Source organism: Asparagus officinalis, chromosome 3 (assembly GCF_001876935.1).
Source record: "Asparagus officinalis chromosome 3, Aspof.V1, whole genome shotgun sequence".
Taxonomy (NCBI): Eukaryota; Viridiplantae; Streptophyta; class Magnoliopsida; order Asparagales; family Asparagaceae; genus Asparagus; species Asparagus officinalis.
The window spans coordinates 30,178,772-30,200,401 of NC_033796.1; the positions used below are offsets into that span (position 1 = coordinate 30,178,772).

The following is a 21,630-nucleotide window of genomic DNA, read 5'->3' on the forward strand; positions in this document are numbered from 1 at the left end:
TATCAATATTAAGCATGGCTCTGGGAGACAGATGTTTTCTTCCATAGTTTTTAACTAGCTCATGAGCTAATAATATGTTGTTCTGAATTTGCCTTCCCTTAACAAAAGCACACTGAGCTTCATTGATGATAAACCCCATAACCGACTGTATTCTGTTAGCTAGAATCTTAGAGATGAACTTATAGATGCAATTGTAGCATGAAATATGTCTAAAATCAGCAGGAGTTGTAGGGCATTGTATCTTGGGGATAAGAGTAATAGCTGTTGAATTGACAGTGCCTAATTGCTTGTCAGACTTGAAAAAAATCCTCTATAGCTTGTGTGGTTTCTTCACCTATAATGGACCATGCAGATTTGTAGAAAGAAGCATTGAAACCATCGGGACCTGGTGCCTTATCATCAGGCATATAAAAGATTGCATTCCTGATCTCATCTTTTGTAACTGGCTTTGTTAAATTCCTAGCTTGAAGATCATTGAGACATGGGACATTTTTAATTATATCAATAACAGGAGGATCTGTAGAAATTGATGATCCTAACAAGGACTTGTAGTAAGAAATTAGCTCCTGGACAATCTTATCACCCTTAATAATTCTCTCACCATTGTTGTTGTACAGGACCATAACTCTATTTTTGTGCCTATTGTTCTTGACAATAGAGTGGAAAAAGTTTGTGCACCTGTCCCCTTGGAGATTCCAATTAATTCTAGCTTTTTGTTGGTAGAATGATAGCTCACATTCCAAAAGCTTATTGAAAGAAGAGATATAATCTTTCTCTTGACATATAAGAGCATCATTAAGAGGGTCTAATGATAAGGCTTTTTGAACATTGTCCAGATCTACTTTAGCTCTCAAAACCTGTTCACTGATATTGCTAAAGTGTCTTCTGTTAAGGTCCTTCAGAGCTATTTTCAGGAGCTTCAGCTTAGAACAAATAGAAAACATGGTGTGACCATCAATATAAGTATTCCAGATAGAAGACACCGTAGGCAGCTAGTTTGTATGTTTGATCCACATTTTAAAAAACCTAAAAGGCTTTTTACCATGCACTTGATCCTTAAAAATTGTAACAAGTGCAGGGGAATGATCAGAGAAGCTGAGTAAAAGGAATTCTGCTTGACTTGAATTATAAGTGTTAATCCATTGATCATTCACTAAAGCTCTATCCAGTCTGCTCAAAACTCTGGTAGCAGCATCTTGTTTGTTATTCCAAGTAAAGAAGCAACCAATGGTTTTCAGATGAGTAAGCTGGCAATTGTCAATGAATTGATTAAAATCTAAAGTATCAGCTTCAGTTAGAGTTGTACCACCCAGTTTCTCATCTTTAGTATTCATGGCATTGAAATCTCCACACAACAACCAAGGCAAATTACCTGAAATTTGCTGAATCTGAGAAAGATCAGTCCATAGCAACTTCCTAGCTTCAGCTTGATTGTATCCATAAACTGAGGAAATAATACAATTAAGCCTACCATCCAGGGACTTGACAGCACAGGAAATATGTTGAGCAGAAAAACAGATGATCTGGACATCTAATATGTTAGGATCCCACAGAATCATAACTCTGGCTTTATCTGAAATATTTGCATTTGAAAACCACTCCCAGTTAATATCAATCTTCTTAGCAATAGCCTGGACTTTACTCAGCTTTAACTTTGTTTCAAGAAGAGCTAGAAAAGAAAGATGATATTGCATAAGGTGTTTTTTAACCAAATGCTATTTAGGGGATTTGTTTAATCCCCTAACATTCAAAAAAGACAGGTTCATTGGTTTGCCCCCCCTCCCTATCAATAGTAGAGGGATCTAGAATTGATATCAAGTTTGTAAGTGGAGAAAAGGGGTTAACTCCTTTACTTTTGCTCCTATGAACTTGTGTCCAAGAGTTACCAGTGAGGATAGCTTCTTTTCCTTTGTTCATTTCCAAAACAGGTTGAACATGCACAGCACTGTTTGCAACACTAGCAAGAGCCACTTCTTCTGAAATTTTGTTTGAAGACAAATTCTCAACTCCAAGTTTCTCTGTAGGAGGATGCATACTATTACTGCCAGCAAGCTGATTTCCAATAGGAGGAATTATCTCATCAATTTGCTTCTCCAGGACTTCACCCACAGTCTGGCAGGAAGAAATACCAGATTGAGCCACATTATTCTTTTGCTTTGGGACCCATCTTTGTAAAGGATAATGTCTTTTACAGAATTTAGTATCATGCCCAACATTTTTACAGTGATCACACCATCTTGGCTTTAGTTCATATATAACTTTTTGAGTATATTGTGAGCCATCATGCCCTTGAATAGCTATATGACCTGGGAGTGGAGAGGGCATTTTGACTTCAACAAGTACTCTAGCATACGCCAGTCTTTTCATATTAGTAGTGAGCATATCAGTAGCTATAGGACGGCCTATAATGCTAGAAATTTTACTTATTCCCTTAGCATTCCACAGGTTTAATTTTAGCTCTGGTAGCTGAATCCATAATGGGTAGATGCAATCCTTTAACTTTTCAAAATCATCACCCACAGTCCAAGGCTTCAATAACATTGGTCGAGAACCAAAAAACCGGGGACCAGATAAAAGTATATTATTCATATCATCATTATTTTTGAATTTAAAGAGAAATACTCCAGATTTGAGAAGGTTAATCTCAGGCAGAGCAAGTGGAGACCAGACTTTCTTAATGAAACCTTCAATTGCTTTAAATTTGACATTCAAACCCATTACCTGACCAACAAGGGAAAACTGCCAGATAAAAACCCCCTCATTCCATTCTTCATCATTAAAAGAAACCACATCCTTTGATTCAGGGGGGATATAATTCAGATCTAAACCACTGCCTTGCTTCCTGTTATCAGCAAAAAAACTGACACAGCTTCTTTTGGGATTCACATTTGGAACATCATTAAGAACCAGTGGTGATATATTAGAGGTGTTCTCGTCCTGTCTATCAGATTCCAAGTTGATAACATTTTCTTGATTTTTAGAATTCAATGGAACAGTACCGATACCATAGCTTAACAATGGAGAAGTACTATTACCAGAGTTCAAAATAGGATTCAAAGGAGGAGCAGAGGAGATATTAACAGATGAAGGGTTTGGATTAAGAGGAGAATCCATTTCTAGATCTAGATCTAGATCTAGCTCATCAGCCCAAGATACCCTGGATGAAGTCCCCTCACCAGAAATGAGAGATTTACTCAGACTACGTACCTGAACCCCAGGTAAATGAGCTTCACACTGAGAGTTACATGAATCAAGAATATCCGCCATTGTTTTCTTCTTCTTTTCACCCTTTGGACCAGTGGAACCCATTATACCTGGAGAACTTTCATCCTCATCATCAGATCTAAGCTGAAATTGCTCAGCAGGTGAGAGCAAACTTGAGTTAGATGCTCGGAGGCCAATGTTGAATATCTGTCTTCCACTATTCTTCTTTTTCTTCCCCATTAGACTTCGGCAGTGGCGCAGGTTAGCAGGAGAGAAATCGCCTACTAAAATGAGCCATCAGAGCTGCCCTCGCGTGTAGAATTGTTCATAATAATCGTGAATTTAATAATAAATATTTTTATTATTATTCTTTACTCATAATACTGATGGATTACCCGCTTATCAAAGATTCAATCCCTATGCTTATCTTTTTGAAGAAAAGCGTATTATTTATTAATCTTATGAATCTAATAGAACGGATCTAATAAAATTTTCATGTTCTTTTTAAACGCTTTACATCATCAATGCTGCCTCTTAACACTAGAAAGCACATCATTTTAGAAAGATAGAAATAACTAAATCAGGCTTTGTATTGCTTGTGTGGTTCGTAAGGTTTCTGAAGTGGACAACATGGGAACATTACCATGAATATACATAGAAAAGGAAAGTTAAGAATAAAATATAAATGTGAAATTTGTTATAAAGAATAATTGATTGGAAGATAGAAGTGTGAACTTTGTTCTTTTCCTGTTTTCATAATCTCTTTTCCTTTTTTTTTTGCTTCCCAAACTTTTTTTAATTATGTTTAGACTCTTGGAGTTTTCAAAAGTTTCATTTTGTTACACATTTTCTCAATTGTTTTTATGCGTATGACACCAATTATTCATCTATTTATCCTTTCATATTTTCAACATTAAAGATTTTATTGAATTGATTACTTACCATTTCTCCTTTCATATTAAAGTTTTTTTAGTGAAGACTTAAAACATGAGAAATTTTTCATAAAGATAAGCATTAGCCATTGATTTTAGGGGTTTAAAAGTAATGAATAAATAACAAGCTTATAAAAGAATTCATGAAATGCTTCATATATATGGCCAAACACATTTTTTAAAATTGTGGATATATTTTTATAAAACAGTGTGTAAAGAATTGTAAAGAATCTGGTGCTTGAAACTTGTAAATTCCCGTTGAGCGGAATTCAAATTCATAATCTTAGTAAACACTATTTGTATCATTCTTTTCTTCTTCTTTTTTTCCTTTTTTTTGGGTACTTCAAGCCTCATTTTTGCTTCTATCTACCAGATTTATCAATTAAATTTTAGATAATTAAATTATCTTAGATATTTTATTCATTCACACACATATAAATTGGTCAAATAATATCATTTCTTAAAATAGTATAGTGATAATTACATAGGATCAACTGTGTATCTTCATCATAATTCTATAGGGAGAACATTAACATTCCATATGTTTATACGTACAACATAAAACTTTATAAGATTTATAAATTAACCTATATAAGCTTCAAAAATATATTTCATACAAGATTCTAATAAGTCTAGGACTTGAATAATGAGAAAATTACAAATAATCCTCAATGATTGCTCTAATTATATTCAAAATAAAACTTTTTTTGTAAATTATATAACCTTAAATATTTAAAATATAAAATAAATATTTCATGTGCAATGCATGTGCACTATACTAGTATCATAACGTAGGCAAAAAGCACATTAACTACTCTAGAAGCAAAATTTAATTATGGGGGTGAAAAAGGCTAAATATCATTAAAAAAAACCCATTAACTTTGGACAATTAATTATCAGAAAACCCCCGTTAACGCTTAAAATATAAGATGAGAGTGTACCATATTTTGAAGGATCAATGATCCTATTATTGATCCTAGTGTGATCGAGCTCCAAGAGTTCTTTGAAACAACCTCCCATCCGTTCGATTTGGGTTCGGTGCTCTGCTTATTAAGGCAAGCAGCCCAACGGACCTGGATGTGCATCACATTAGTGACACGTCATCAGGGGCATACTAGTCAACATTACTCACATACGAGCAATTTGAGGTTGACATGCATGTCTCTCCGAGATATTGATTTACATATTACTTGCGACACATAAACAAACAATCAACTATTATCCGAGTATGTGATGATATGGAATATATGTAGAGATTGGACGTGTGTTATGTTAGTGATACACCAACCAAGAGCATTGGTGCAGGCACCGGCCTTCGTTTAATTACTCATGTATATATATAAGTAAATAGAGACTGATTTTTGTTCCTTGATTCACACTCTTGATTAAGGCGGCTTGCTGATATGTCGCATATCTAGACTGTAATATATATGATTTGGATATATGAATATAAAGAATGTAGGGATATAGATGTGAGTCATTTTAGCGATAGATCTGTCAAGACCACGAAGTGACACGTCGCATGTTCTTATCCGACTTGCTGACGTGTCCTTGCACACTCTTGACTGGTGTCTGTCTGCTAGCTATTATATGATGCATAGCAAGACAATTTGCTGTAATTTGATCGACACTGATAATTTGGATCGCAGGAATATGGATATTAGGTATGTACGTAGGGATACGAGGAAATGTGGCTCACTTGGACAGCGTGGGTGGGTCAAGCTGCCGACCACCATTCCAACATATTCATCATCATCATGTGCTTTCGACCTTTCGGGATTACAAGCATAGCCTGCAAACTTTGCTGCTTTAATATATCATGTTCTCACGTGATATATTGTTATATTTATTAGTATTTTATTCCAACCCTAGCATCAGGTCATGAGTAGTGATTACTGGTTTTAGTTCTTGAAGTTTGGATTAAACTCTACATTTTTGTTCCTTACTGTAAATATATATGTTACACAGAGCCTAATATATTATGTATTACATCATCTGTATATTTGCCAATAGAATTCTTTTGACTCATTTGTTAAATAAGAATTCTATTTCTAGTTTCTAATTCTCGAAGGATTTTATTTGGAGAAAAAACTCCTAATTTTTTTACAAAAAAACCCTCAAATGGTTGTAAAAACTCCCTAAAATTTTTGCAAAAAATACTCAAAAAGTCTGCAAAAGACCCCCAAAAGTTTACTAAGAGCCCCAAAATGTTTGCAAAAAACCCCAAAAGGTTTGCAAAAAGCCCCTAATAGTTTACAAAAAGCCCCCTAAAAGTTTACAAAAAGCCCCCTAAAAGTTTACAAAAAACACCCCAAATGTATTATATATGGGTTTTTCTATAGAGTGCCCATGGGCACTCTATAAGAGAGGAGAGAGATAGAGAGAGATGATTGGGGAGGGGATCCCAATACAAATCAGGTGGGCCCCCTCCTTAATCATCTCTCTCAATCTCTCTCCTCTTCTATAAAGTGTCCATGGGCACTCTATAGAAAAACCAATTATATATATAGCTACTATAGTTAAATGGATAAATTGGTGGCCCGTTTATTAAATGAGTAGGCAAAAACCCGCTCATTTAGGAAATATTAAATTGGTCATAAATGAGTAAATGGGTAAAACATGCCCACCCATTTATGACTCGTCCATTTAATACCCAAACTCACCCATTTAAAAACCCTCAAAGTAATCGTTGCTTCCGATGCTAACAAGATATAAACTGCTTTTGTTATATGTTCAGTAGCCTTAGCATCACGTACGGTATCACCTATTTATCTGGTTAAGAATTTTTGCACCTCTTCAAAATGCTTGAGCTGTGTGTGAAGGTTAATGGCCTAAAAATTGACACAAGATGTTTATAGATAAAAAGAATTGATAATAGTTGTTATCATATTCAAACAATTGGTATGGAGTTACTCATGTTGTATATTCACTCATAAGATCTGATATTTATAATAGGCTAAATATCAGAAATCAAAGTAACAACCCCCCACCCCAAAAAAAAAAATCAAGTGTAAGGGTTATCATAAAAATCCCCTTTTAACTTTTAAATTTTTATCATAAAACCCCTCTAACGACATTACCCCTTATTATTCAAATTTTCAGTAGATAAAAACACCACTAAGTAGGCATTTCAACCCCAAATGATAAAAATAATAATTTAACATATTAATGTAATTTCTTGCTGAAAAACCCTCTCAACCCCCACGTGTTAAAAAAATTAGTTTAACAGATTAATATGATTTCTTGCTGAAGAACCCCCCCCAATCCATATCGGGGCGTATATTTGTCTGCTGAAAATTTGAATAAAGAGGAATAATATTGTTAGGGGGTTATGATAAAACCTTAAAGTTAAAGCTGGTTTTTTGATAACCCCTAAACTTATGAAGTGTTTCCTGATATTTTACCAGTTAAGGGGGTTTTTTGATAACCGTAAGTTTTTGCGTGTGTGGTGGTGGTGGGGTGTGTGTGGTGGGGGGGGGGGGGAAGCTATAATGTATGATGTTGATACCTATCATGATTATAATATTATGGTTTTGATACATATCATGATCATCAACGTTTTCCTACCTATATCATTATTATCACTTAACAGTAAGTAATTAATAACCAAAAGTAGAATATGCCATTAAGGGCACATGCAATCTGCCCTTTGAGAGGGATAGGTAGCAAGATCTAGCCGTATTTTCAGGAGACGCGTAGCCGTCTTCAAAGCCTTCCACATTATAATATTTTAGAAAATAATAATAATAATAATAGTTAATAGCCGGCATCTAAATATCGCTTCAGATTAGCCTTATGGTTTGAGAGGCACTAGGGGTACACCCTCTATTACACTCCCAACCATACCACCTCTCTTGCTACAGTGCACGGGGCTCAAATGAGATTTTAAAAATTAAAATCATATGTGGGCCCCGTGCACTGTAGCAAGAGAGGTGGTGTGGTTGGGAGTGTGGTAGAGGGTGTGCCACTATCATTGTTTTTATGGTTTTGAGATCTTCAAGAATCAAAGTTAGTACAATTCCATTCTATTGTTGATTCGTAAGTTGTGCTTTGGGCCTTGTACGGACTACTCAAATTAAGCATTGATTTGAAGATGGGAAAATGATAGGGCACACCTCAATCACACCCACTTTCTCATTCGCTACAGTACACCGGGCTCCACATGAGATTTTAAAATTTTAAAATCTCATGTGGGGCCCGGTGTACTATAGTTTAGTCTCCCATGTATTTTAGCCCTTAAATTGGATATCGATATTCTGCGGCCCTTCTTTAGTAATTATTATTTATCAACTAAGCATAGAGAGAGAATAAAAAATAAAAAACCCATAATGCTCTTATCTCCTCTATTCTTTCATGTTAAGTCTAAAAGCAAGTTGAATTATACTTAACATGAAAGTTTAATTTCATGTTAAGTTTAATTTAATTCATGTAAAGTCTAATTTAATTCTTTTTAAATCTAATTTAAATCATGTTATGTCTAATTCAACTTGTTTCAAGTCTAATTTAATTCGTGTTAAGTTCAATTCAACTTATTTTAAGTTTAATTTCATGTAAAGTCTAATGTAATTCATGTTAAGTTTAATTTAATTCTTTTCAAGTCTAATTTAAATTATGCTATGTCTAATTCAACTTGTTTTAAGTCTAATTTAATTAGATTTAATATGAAATTAGACTTAAAAAAGTTAAATTAGACTTAACATTATTTAAATTAGACTTAAAAGGAAATTAACATGATTGAAATTAGACATAACACGAATCAAGTTGGACTTAACATGAAATTAGACCTAACATGATTATTATTAGACTTAACATGAACTGAATTTAGACTTAACACGAATCAAGTTGGACTTAACATAAAATTAGACCTAACATGAACTGATATTAGACTTAACATGAACTGAAATTAGACTTAACATGAACTAAACTTAGACTTAACACGAATCAAGTTGGACTTAATATGAAATTAGATTAGACTTAACATGAACTAAACTTAGACTTAACACGAATCAAGTTGGACTTAATATGAAATTAGACCTAACATAAACTTTTTTTAGACTTAACATGAACTGAAATTAGACATAACACGAATTAAGTTGGACTTAACATGAAATTAGATTTAACATGAACTAATATTAGACTTAACATGAACTGAATTTAGACTTAACATGAACTGAAATTAGACTTAACACGAATCAAGTTTAACTTAACATGAAATTAGACCTAACATGAACTGTTATTAGACTTAACATAAACTGAATTTAGACTAAACACGAATCAAGTTGGACTTAGCATGAAATTAGACTTAACATGAACTGTTATTAGGCTTAACATAAACTGGAATTTAAACTTAACACGAATCAAGTTGGACTTAACATGAAATTAGACCCAACATGAACTGTTACTAGACTTAGCATGAACTAAATTTAGACTTAACACGAATCAATTTGGACTTAACATGAAATTAGACTTAATATAAAATAATATTAGACTTAACAGGAACTGAATTTAGACTTAAGATGAAATGAAATTAGAGTTAACACGAATCAAGTTGGACTTAGTATGAAATTAGACCTAACATTAGTTGTTATTAGACTTAACATGAACTAAAATTAGACATAACACGAATCAAGTTAGACTTACATGAAATTAGACTTTAACATGAACTGTTATTAGACTTAACATGAACTGAAATTAGACTTCACAAGAATCAAGTTGGACTTAACATGAAATTAGACTTAACATGAACTGTTATTACACTTAACATGAAATAAGTTTAGACTTAACACGAATCAAGTTGGACTTAACATGAGATTAGACTTAACATGAACTGTTATTAGACTTAACATGAACTGAATTTAGACTTAATATGAAATACATTTAGACTTAACACGAATCAAGTTGGACTTAATATGATATTAGACTTAACATGAACTGTTATTAGACTTAACATGAACTGAATTTAGACTTCACATGAACTGAAATGGACTTAACACGAATTAAATTGGACTTAACATGAAATTAGACCTAACATGAACTGTTATTAGACTTAATATGAACTGAATTTAGATTTAACACGGATCAAATTAGACATAACATGAAATTAGACTTAACATGAACTAAATTTAGACTTAACATGAACTAAAATTAGACTTAACACGTATGAAGTTGGACTTAACATGAAATTAGACTTAAAAAATTAAATTAGATTTAACATGAATCAAATTGGCCTTAACATGAAGTAAAATTAGACTTAACATGAAACTAGACTTAAAATAAGCTGAAATAGACTTAACATGGTTCATGTTAAGTCTAATTCAACTTATTTTTAGACTTAAAAATAAGTTGAATTAGACATAACATGATTTAAATTAGTCTTAAAAGGAATTAAATTAGACTTAACATGAATCAAACTGGACTTAATATGAATCAAATTGGACTTAACATAATTTAGACTTGAAACATGTTAAATTAGACTTAACGTGATTCATGTTAACTCTAATTCAACTTATTTTTTGACCTAAAACAAGTCAAATTAGACTTAGCATTATTTAAATTAGACTTAAATTAAACTTAACATGAATCAAACTGGACCTAATATGTTAGATCTAGAGAGAATGAAGAGAGAGAGAAAAAATGAGGGTATTTTGGGTTTTTATGTTTATTTCTCTCTCTTTGTGCTTAGTTGGCATGATAATTACATGACAAATGACTGTAGTATATGATGTGATATTTCTTGAGGCTGAACCACATGGAAAAAAGTAAAGGGGCTGCAGCACATCAAGATTTTACTTTTGGGACATTGACACACAATTTTCCCTTTTTTTAAAAGAGGCGGTTTTTTATAAATATTTAACACAACTGGACGTTTTGTTAAATATTTAGCAAAACCGACCTCTTTTTAGGTAGCTCACCACGATTGGCCAAAAAGAGATCGGTTTTGCTGAATAAGTGTCTTAAAACACACAAGACTAATGCGTTTACTGACTACTAATCCGCCACTAAGTAAGGATCAGAAATCCAGCTGGATAACTAGTCCCGTGGGTTTTCTTAACAGTTTTAGAACATCTGTGGGGCTAGCGGTTTTATAGTTTAAACATAGGCTTCGCATGCTCCCAACAAATACAAGGGATCCGTATATTTGTCAGGCCTATAAAAGTCCCAGCTGCGCCCAAAAATTAGGGCACATCCACATCTCTATCACAACTCTCTCTCCCTAAAAAAACCCGATTTGGATCAACACTCTCCGCCAATCTCTCTCCCAAATTCCATTGATTCTCTCCTAAATCATCTCTTTCTCCCTAAATTTTTTCTCTCTCATTCTCTCCAAACCCAAACTGCGATCTTCCCACAAGTTCACTCTGGCATTGTTGAACTCTAACTTTGTCTAATCTCTTTGATGCCGACGAATTTCAACACTTCATCAAGGTATAATTTTCTATTTTTTATAATTATCTCTCTATTTTTTAGTTAAAATTATAGTTTGGAAATAACTCTATATTTAGAATATTTTTTTCAATTTTGATAAACAATAGGATTTGGTTAAAATTTAATAGATTAAATTTGATATAAAGGGGTTTTCTACTATGGTTTAACTAGAAATAAGATATATAAAAATTAATTTATGAATAATATAGATAATTTGCATATGATGAATGTTAATATTTCAGATCTGATGGTGAATGGAATACTGATTATCTGCTTTTTCAATTGGAAACTGAGCACTAGAAAGAATACTATGCTTATATATGAGAGAGGATCTGGAAAAATGTTCATGTTATCTATAGATTATAACTTTAATGGAATGATGAAGCAAATATACAAAGTTACTAGAATTAATCATGCAGACTATGCAACATAGGTCTTCTGTAATTGTCCGATAAATGAAAAAGAACAGTTGCTGTAGAGATCACCAATGATCAAGAAATGAATGACATGATACAACTTGCGAAAAACCAAATCTCAATCGAGTTGTTTATCGAAATTTTTTTAATATCCGGTGTTGCCCAAGTTTCATATGCTCCGGGAAAATTCTCCTACATGCTTGACTTTGAAAATAACTCGAGCGAATTTATTTCATCTCCAAGTGTCGTTTGATGGATGAATTTTGTGTAAACAATGTTTATGTGGAGTCTGAAGAATCGTTCCCAAAAGAGTTTAAAAATGAAGAGTGGATAAATGCCTAGCAAGCTGAGTTCCTTGAGCATGGTTCTAATTTTGAACGACTCGAGGGCTTCACTTTCAGAAGAGGAGATCTATTCGAGAATAAGGAAACGTTAGTTTTTGCTATACGCGAATGGTCAATCAAGAATCGAGTCAAATTTAAGCTGGTGAAAACTTATACAACCAACTACCGTGTAAAGTACTACTTCAACGAGAAAGCTCAAGGAGAGTATGCAAGTGCTCAAGATGAAAGAAATTCAAAGTGTCCATGGAAGCTTAGTGTCGCTGTTAGGAAAAAATCTAAATGGGTAGTTTATGATCTCTAGTTATTGTGGAATTCATACATGTTGCGATCCGATTGTCAATGCCGATCATATGACATCAACTTTCTCTTATATCTTGAAGCTAATTATGTCGAAGTAAGGCGAGAACTTGATTTTACTCCAGGTCAAATAATTACAATGATATATGATATGAGAATAATAACTATATCCGAATATAAGGCATATGATGCACGGAGGAATGCGTGAACTAAACTTTACGGAGATTAGGAGAAATCTTATGAATTACTTTTGCAATATATTGAAGCAACTAAGAGGAAAAATCCGGGTACCGAATAGGAAATATTGTCCAAAGATATTGCACCAAGAGTGGAGAAGATCATGCGAGTATTTTGGGCATTTGGACCCTCTATCAAAGGGTTCTCATTTTGGCATCCCCTCTTGAGCAGCGATGACACACATTTATATGGCAAGTACAAATGAGTGGTTTTAGTTGCGACCGTTGTAGACACAAATGATGGGCTATTTGTATTGGCCTTTGCACTTGTTGAGATAGAGGACACATCGATTTGGAAGTGTTTTTTTTCAATATATTTACAGATTCATCCCTACTGTTCAAAGTCCTAAAATGATTACTTTTATTTTTGACCTGATGAAAGAAATTCCACAGACCTTGCAAGAGGGGTTTGGAGCACCACATCATCACCGATATTGCTTGAGGTACATAATAGATAATTTAAAAAAACATCGAGAGGTCAATTTACAAAATCTATTATGGCAAGCCGGGTGTGCAACCGACACACTGGTATATGAGCATTGTAGGGAGAAAATTAAGTCCCCATCAGTTGAAGCACACAATTGGACTGAATAAAACTTGAAGTCGCAATACGAAGATCGATGGGTGTGTTATGTAAAGATGGTGGAATGCGCTCTTGTATGATGACAACTAATTGCTCTGAAAGCTTTAATGACGTACTCAATACTGCTCGAGCTATGCCAATTCAAACCTTGGTATTGCAGCGGATAGTGAAGAGGGTTTATATAGCTCTTCGTCAAACTCATGAGGATCGATATGATGGTCGGAGCAGATCGCGCATGAGGAGGATAGGGTATATGCATGCCGACGAAGACGAGGTGGATCTTGCTCGCACGACAATCACAGCCCCACACACAACCAAAGAGTGAGCATGTACAAGATCAAGTCGAAGGCGGATGCCGATGATCTGAGCGGGTACGAAGAGGGAAACAATGGGGAGGGCGGACTTTTAGATTGTATGTGATAGTTTATTAATTTTTCTGCGTAGACTCTATTTGTAACTAAATATGCTTGGATTTGTTGGGAGTATTTTGGCGTATGGATATGTATACGAGGTGAATTTATCTATCGTGTTGTGATGTTAAGAAGTGATTAAATGTATTTTAATTTATTTTATTTCTTAAAATTTATAACTTATACAAGGATTATACTGTTTAGCAATGTATATGAGGTGGATTTATGCTTTTTGTACATACGATATATTGTATATACCCAGGATATACGTTAGGATCAATCTATACATGTTAAGTGCAGGTTTTGAGGTTTCTGCAAAATCCACCAGCTAGTAGTCCCATGGGTTTTGGCCAACAGAGCCCAAAGTCTCTGTAAAACCCACGAGACCGTTAGTCCCGTGGATTTTCTAAAACTATTCAAAAAACCCACGGGACTAGTAGTCCCATGGGATTTTTGATCCTTGCTTAGTGGCTGGTTTGCGGCCACTACCACTATATGCATGTGTTTTGAAATACCAATTCAACAAACCCGACCTCTTTTTGGCCAACCTTGACGAGCTAGCCAAAAGGAGATCGGTTTTGCTAAATATCTAGCAAAACGGTCAGTTTTGCTAAATATTTATCAAAATCGGCCCATTTCCTAAAAAAATTCCATTATATAAAAGTACAAATAAGAATAGTTTTTCTATGGTGTGTCCTTAGACCATATTTTAAGAAGCATTAACTGTTGTTCAATACTTCCGTTATCATAGAAGAATGCGTACAATTTTAATGATTTTTTGTTGAAATGTGGTCATAAAAAAATCATTCGCTCACCCATCCTTGATTAGTTTCAGGTAATATTCTAGCTCCAGCCAATGCAAAGTTTGCTCCGCTGCTGAAGTTATCGTCAGGTTGCAAAATTGGAGGGGTCAATGAAAGCCCAGCAAATTTAGCTGCACTTGAATAATTTTAAATTAAAAACAAAATCAAATCGAGATAAAATGACCTTATTAATTGGATAAAGTATTTCCACGTGGACTAGGTCCGTGGACTAGTTCCATGGACATGTTGGGATTTAGGGCCTAAAATTAAAGAAAAGCAAATATGATAAAGAAACCATTAAAAGTTGATTTCTATTCATTTCATTAAAAAAAATCACGGAATTAATTCCTTAAAAATTAGTCACATCATCCAATAATAGGTGACAATTCATCTCATCTTATCTCATTTCTTAGTGTTAAGAAATGAACCAAACACAAAAGGATCTATAATACAAAATAGGTTTTTTATAATTGATTTTCTTGTATATTATGCCAACCAAACAGCCCCTTAATAAAATCAGAACTCGTAAATTAGTATAAAACATGCAAAATCGAAGATAAATTAATGTACTGGTCCGAGAATCATCATATATGCGATGAAATGAACCTAATCCATTGAAAAGTTTTCAAGATAGCTCATGTCAGACTGAAGCTAGGCATGACCCTCTACTTTGTACTCACCAATAAAATCGGCCATCGTCCGGCCATCAGTTGAACGCCCGGTGGGCCCATCAAACGGCCCATTTGGCCCATACGGTGGATAATTGGCCTCGTAATCAGAGGTAGTCTCTATGTAGTTATTGTTGCCGGCATCCACGGTGGAATCTCCAAAGATGAATAAAGCTGTGCTGGATTTCTCCGGTGAGCTTGCTCCATGAATAATTGGTAGTAGAAGAAAGATTATTATGAAGAGAAACGAGGAGGAAGAAGAGGATACAAACCTTCCCAATTAACAAAGTAATTTAATGTGACACCCAGAAAACTTGTAGTGTCATGGTATTATATGTATAGAGAAAACTAGAAATATAGATTGGACTCAAAAGATAATTTTTTGGTAACATAAAAGTTTAAAATAATTTTTAATTTTTAATTTTAAGTATACAATAATCAAATCAAATATATTAAAACTTAGAGAGACAAATTTAAAATACAATGCTAGAAAAAATAAGCTGTCTTGCTTTGCACGTGGTACATACTAGTTATATATAGAGAGAAAACTAGAAATATAGATTGGACTCAAAAGAGGAAATGAAGAAATTTTACTTGATTTTATTAACTGTGTAATATGTTTTTTTTAAATTATTCAAAACTTATATTAGATTAGATCTCGAGAAAGAGGATATTAGCTAAACCCAAGAGCCCATTGGATCTACATCAGTTAAAACCCGACCCGCACTTTATCTTTAATCTCATACCTTCCTCGTTCTTTGAAGCCTCTTTTTTCTCTTCTTCTTCTTTGATCTTCGCCCGAAAAAAGTTGAAGGATTAGGGATTTCAAAAATGGAATCCCTTCTCCTATCAAAAGCCAACCTCCTCTCTTCTCGGCTTCTCATCGGTCCTCGTCCTCTGTAAGTCCTTGCTTCCCCTTCTATTCAATCCCTTCTCAGGGCTCTATTTCGTGGATTTTTTTTTAATTTTTTTAATTTTCTGCAGCAATTTGAAAGAGAGGAGCCGAGTAGCGTTAGTGGGCATGAGGAGCATTAGAAGACTTAGGAGCCCGAGGTGCTCGATGGATGTTTCGCTTGGCGGCAGCTCTAGCTACGGTAAGAATTGGGCAGTTTGTGATTGAAGTGGAGTCTTGGTGAAGAAACGGTTGTAAAATGACCTCTTTTGGGTAGATTTTAGTTATACAGTTGGTGAAAATCTGTTTATTGAATAATTTTCACTGGTAGTATGAAAATTTGGATATTGAGGCCTTAGTTTGCATCTTGTATTGATGCTTGAATGCATCTTCCTTAATCATTTGTTGTATAGGGGAGTTCATGCGTGATTAGGATTAAGGGTTGATTGTGAATAGATTTTATTTCTTGAAGTCAAGCGGGCCATTATTGTTTAGGATATTTAATTAAGGAGATTAGAGCATTGTATCAACTATCCTTCTTGGACGTGTTTCACTCCTTGATTCCACATGACTGTTAATTTTCCTCTTCTACTGCTATTCCTAGTGTACCTTGTAGTGTATATCTATGTTGCATGGGTGCGGGTTCCAATATGGGTGCGGGTATGGGTACAGGACACAATTTTTTTGTAAAAGGTAGGATATGAGGACCAAATGTGTATATATTGAAATTTTAATAATTTGCATAAGATCAGTATTGTTTTTTTCATTCATAAGCTATAAGAATCAAAATTCCTATGACATTTTTGTGTTGCTTTTATATTACCTGGGTGTTTTAAATTACAACATGCATTGTATAATTGAGTACACTCCTGAATAAATGTATGTGCATTTATCCAGGGAGTGTCCAAGGAGCGTCGGTGTTGGGTACAGCTACATGATAGAAATGTCCATGCAACATAGGTGTATATTAATTTGAATATTGATTGAAATTTGGAAGTGATATAAAGAAACTTGATATTATATTGTCAATGCCCAAAGGTTATATCTTTGATATATGCACAAGGAAAAAACATATACTGACCTTGAAGCCTGTTGGAGGTAACTTATAAAGTTGATGTGCCCATATATCAAAACCTAGACATGCTATGCTAACTCAAATTCCTCATGGCAGAACAAAGAGGATGCTAGAGTAACCATTATCTAAGCATTTCTTCCCTGGTGCTTGTGTGGAGTGTGGATTTTCAAGGTTATAGAAAGCACTCCCTAGGTGTAGGGCCCGATGCCTAGAGCCTAGGAAACTAGGCAAAGCCTAGGCAGTTTTCCTAATTTTTATTTTTTTGATAGTAAATGTCAATGTTATAGAAATCTTAGGCACCGGATTGTCACCTAGGCAGATATCTTTCTTCATTTAAGTTGTAGTGGAGGTTTTGCTAAAAGTTGAAGGAGATAGAAGAGGTGTTCATAGGAGGCTGGAGGAGTTTGGAGAAGGTTGGAATGCGTCAAGACTACAGTGGAGAAAATCACGATCAATACCTAAAGGACTCAGTCTACGTAAGCATACCATGCTCTCCTAAGCGCTCTCAAAACTTAGGTGAGCTGCCTAGGTATCGCCTAGACGTTACGCGCTAGGCAGGCGTCTGGGTACCGCCTAGGCCCAGGCATATGCCGAGGCGGGCTTGGCGGAGGTTTTTTTAAAACATTGTGAGTTTTATACAGGATTGAATATGTGGTGTTATAGATCTCAACCTAATGTTTTACTTCAGTATCAATGATAATTTTCCAAAAAAGAATACCACATATTTCAAGATCACCTGGCTTGTTTTCAATCCTAGAAAGTCACTTGGCATCTAGAAAAACTCATCTTATTTCTCATACAAGTTAGCTTGTGGAAGCAGAGAGATATACTCCAAATTGAAGGGAAGATGATATATTTTCTATATAGGAAATAGCATTCAGCTCTTAATAAAAATTAAATCCAAACAGGGGCAATGAAGTCACATCGGCTACTCAAATGTAATTGATTGGATTAGCATTAATGAGATTTGTTTAAGCTGAATAGACTAGGTAGCAATGAAGCAGATTTCTACACCACAGACAAGCAGGTGAAGGTCGGGGCTTATTGTCTGGCATCACCTCTCTGATGTCTAACTCACTCTCTTGAAAACCAGAAAGTAATCAAGAAGATTAGAGGTTTGCTTCTTCAGGGTGTTTATCACCTCTCTGATGTCTAACTCACTCGCCATTTCTATCTTTATTGCCTTGTCTTGTATCGCCCACGTGTCGAATTGCCAAGTCAACATGTTCTTACCTCCTTTGAGGCGACGAGCTCATGGGCGGATATCAACCTTCTTTTTCAGTATATCCTTTGATGTCATTCTACGTTCTTCTGGTGATACCTTTTTTTTGGGTCACTTGCAGACTCCATTTTTATGCGAATTCGATTTCTGGGTCACTTGCAGAAACCAAGGATACCACTTCAATAGAGTGGAGTGTTGAAATATATTTTCTACATTACATTTGAGAAACATTAACATAGACAATAGCATTTGGCTGTTTCTCTTTTTTATCTTTGTATGAACTTCTGTTGTGAATATTCTAAATATTGACCTTGGTTGCCACTTGGTTCGCCACATTGCAACAGGTGAGTTGGATATGCCAGATTAGAGATTTTGTGATTTCTCATTTTATTAGTTACATATTAACACACTTCAATGAAAAGTGTCAAAAAGAAACCCCAAACAAGATATTCCCCTAGTGATTTAATTTAATAAATGGATTTGTTTACAAGCAGAAGAAACCTGTGTTGCTTCTTGCTTGTAGTATCAAAGGGAAGTTCGGCCACATTTAGCCTAGAACCTTAGGATGGCACCAGGCTATATATCAGATCAATTAGATGGATGTACTCAAAATTGAAATTTAAGATATTGCACATATTTTCTATGCCACTATTGGCCCCTGCAGTCTTTCCATGCATTTCCATGGCAGTGAAAAAAATTACATGACAATATCAAATGATAGTATAATATTCACTATGGTATGCGTCATACATCCAGGAGAACATGTAAGTAGTGGAGCCAGGGTCAGATGCCCAGGGAAACTGATATCGAACATAGATATTGAGGAACAATGAAGAAATATTGAATTTATAAATGGTAAAGATTCTAAAGACTAATTGTTAATTTATGATCACGATTGAAGGGGCCAAGCAGCCATGAGCAAAGGAGCATGCTCAGAATTCTACCTCACTTGGCACTTAGCATCTGAGAGTCCTTTCTGATTTAGTTTGTTTTTCTATAAAGGGGGATGAGTCATCCTTTTCAGTTCTGAAAGGATTCATTTATGTAAATGGCAAAAGGTTTGTGTTCTCTGTGTACTTCTGTTTTCAGAAATTGCTGCAAATACTAGCGTCCTACAATTTTGAGTTTTGATGAATGCTGCCTATTAAACATGCTGAATCCTTGAATGGATGACTGATCTTTCTATTCAGTATCTTCTATGGTTCCAGAGCTATGAAGAACCTAGCTTATACATTTGTATGTGGTGATAGCCTGAAGTAAAACAAGTTTTCTTATTGCTGTTATTAGCATCTTTTCTACATGCTTTGATTTGATGTGCAACTGCTTCCTTAATTATTCTTAATAGAGCCCTAATATAAATCCGTTCGCAATTTCATCTTCTTGAAAAGGAGGGAAAAAGAAACTCACCTTTCTACAACAAATTTATGCAGAAAATGTCCCCAAGTTTCCTCGAATGCACGTCTGGGATCCTTACAAGTGTCTAGGCGTAACTCCCGACGCTTCAGAAGAAGAAATCACTTCCGCAAGAAACTTTCTTTTGCAACAGTATGCTGGGCACGAGAAAAGTGTAGAATCTATAGAAGCTGCTTATGAAAAGATACTAATGGCGAGCTTCAGAGCTCGTAAGAAAACAAAAATCAATTTGAAGAGCAGATTGAAGAAGAAAGTTGAAGAATCACCTCCATGGTTTAAAACATTACTCAGCTATTTCGAAATTCCTGCAATGGGTGTGATTCTTCGGCGTTTATTCCTCTTTGCATTCATGGGGGCTTGGAGCATCATGAATTCAGGCAGCAATGGACCTGCTTTCCAAGTATGTTTTTGCCTCCCTTTTTGCTGTGGTTCATTTGTTATGTTGATGCACTTGATCAATTTGGTAGTTCAAAGTTTTTGGCTACTTACAGTATCTTGACTAGTTAGCTGAACGACTGGCAGAGAGAACAAACTTAAACCTTAATTACTCCTCATTCTCTTATTGAGGAAAAGATGAGAGAGAATCGGATGGTTTGGTCATGAATAACAGAGGTAACTAAATACATTACTTACGTAAATTGGTAAGATCATAGTTAATGACAAAGGGAATTAGTGATAACCTAAGGAATCAGAAACAATTAAGAAAGATTTGATAATAGTTAACATAGTAGATGACCCTTTATAGAACTTAATGGAAGAATAGGATTTATGTAGTCAACCCCAAAAATTTGGGATAAAGGCTTTATTGTTGTTTTTTTGTTGGTGTTGTAACTAGTTCCTCATTCTCTAGTCTTGGTCCTTAGCTGGCTTAATTTTCTTCAGTCCAAGGTTAGGCTTATTTGTCAACTGTAATTCTAATCCCCTTCACCTAGTGTAGGCTGTTTTTGTTTCCTTAACCTAGATCCTCATCATTCTGAAAAACTTAGCAGCATGCATTCTGAAATGGAATCTGTTTCGAGCTTTATATCCAATTATTGCCCTTGCTTCCAGAGCTATAAATTTATGGAACTTATATTGTTTTACAAGGGAAACATTTGGTGCTTAATCAATCCGGGATTTGTTTCCCTTGCAGGTCGCACTCTCATTTGGATCATGCATTTACTTTCTTAACGATAAAATGCAGAATGTTATTAGAGCCTCGGCAACTGGGTAAGTTAGTACACAACTTACTACACTGCAAATGCTATAGCGAATTTGATTGTGCTTCAATTAATTATGATTTCGTTCTACTCTATGTCCCAGGTTTGCTGCTCTTGTTGTAGGATGGACAATTGGCTCCATAGTAGTTCCCCTGATTCCATCGGTTCTGGTAAATCCTGCTTGGTCCCTCGAGCTCATGACTTCCTTGGTATCATATGTCTTCTTGTTTCTGGCCTGTACTTTTCTCAAGTAAGAGAACTGTGCAATTTTTCTTGCAATGTAGACAGGGTTGAATCCCCCACCCCCCAAAAAAAGAAGAAGAATTGGTCAGTGTGCGTAGAACTGTGATGCTGATTGAGCATTATGAACATTTTGCTTCTCTTTTTCTCATACTGTCGGTATTCTCCCTCTGAAATGCAGATTTTATACAATTTATTTTGATTTTCATATCGTATTACTACAGACTCTTCTTATATATTTTTATTTTATTTTGTATATTTCTCAACCAAA

The 21,630-nt window shown here is 34.8% G+C and overlaps 2 protein-coding genes across 2 annotated transcripts; one reads left to right on the top strand and one right to left on the bottom strand.

The window, feature by feature from the left end:
* Window positions 291-3,444, bottom strand: LOC109834874. Its single transcript, XM_020402891.1, has 3 exons — window positions 1,887-3,444; window positions 1,050-1,669; window positions 291-923 (listed from the first exon to the last, which is right to left on the bottom strand). The coding sequence occupies exons 1-3, from the start codon at window positions 3,442-3,444 to the stop codon at window positions 291-293; spliced, it is 2,811 nt and encodes a 936-aa protein (XP_020258480.1).
* Window positions 16,070-21,559, top strand: LOC109833618 (protein CHAPERONE-LIKE PROTEIN OF POR1, chloroplastic). The gene is made up of 5 exons (XM_020401360.1): window positions 16,070-16,217; window positions 16,303-16,412; window positions 19,938-20,320; window positions 21,053-21,129; window positions 21,223-21,559. The coding sequence occupies exons 1-5, from the start codon at window positions 16,150-16,152 to the stop codon at window positions 21,371-21,373; spliced, it is 789 nt and encodes a 262-aa protein (XP_020256949.1). The 5' UTR covers window positions 16,070-16,149; the 3' UTR covers window positions 21,374-21,559.

Excerpts from the sequence above, each read along its gene's own strand:
- LOC109834874 (XM_020402891.1), bottom strand. The coding sequence starts at position 3,444 with ATGGGGAAGAAAAAGAAGAATAGTGGAAGACAGATATTCAACATTGGC. Across the intron at positions 1,670-1,886 it reads AAAAGAAGCTATCCTCACTG|CTCTTCTTGAAACAAAGTTA; the intron begins GTAACTCTTGGA and ends TTTCTTTTCTAG. Across the intron at positions 924-1,049 it reads TTACAATTTTTAAGGATCAA|CTGAAGCTCCTGAAAATAGC; the intron begins GTGCATGGTAAA and ends ATTTGTTCTAAG.
- LOC109833618 (XM_020401360.1), top strand. The coding sequence starts at position 16,150 with ATGGAATCCCTTCTCCTATCAAAAGCCAACCTCCTCTCTTCTCGGCTT. Across the intron at positions 16,218-16,302 it reads CTCATCGGTCCTCGTCCTCT|CAATTTGAAAGAGAGGAGCC; the intron begins GTAAGTCCTTGC and ends AATTTTCTGCAG. Across the intron at positions 20,321-21,052 it reads GCAATGGACCTGCTTTCCAA|GTCGCACTCTCATTTGGATC; the intron begins GTATGTTTTTGC and ends TTTCCCTTGCAG.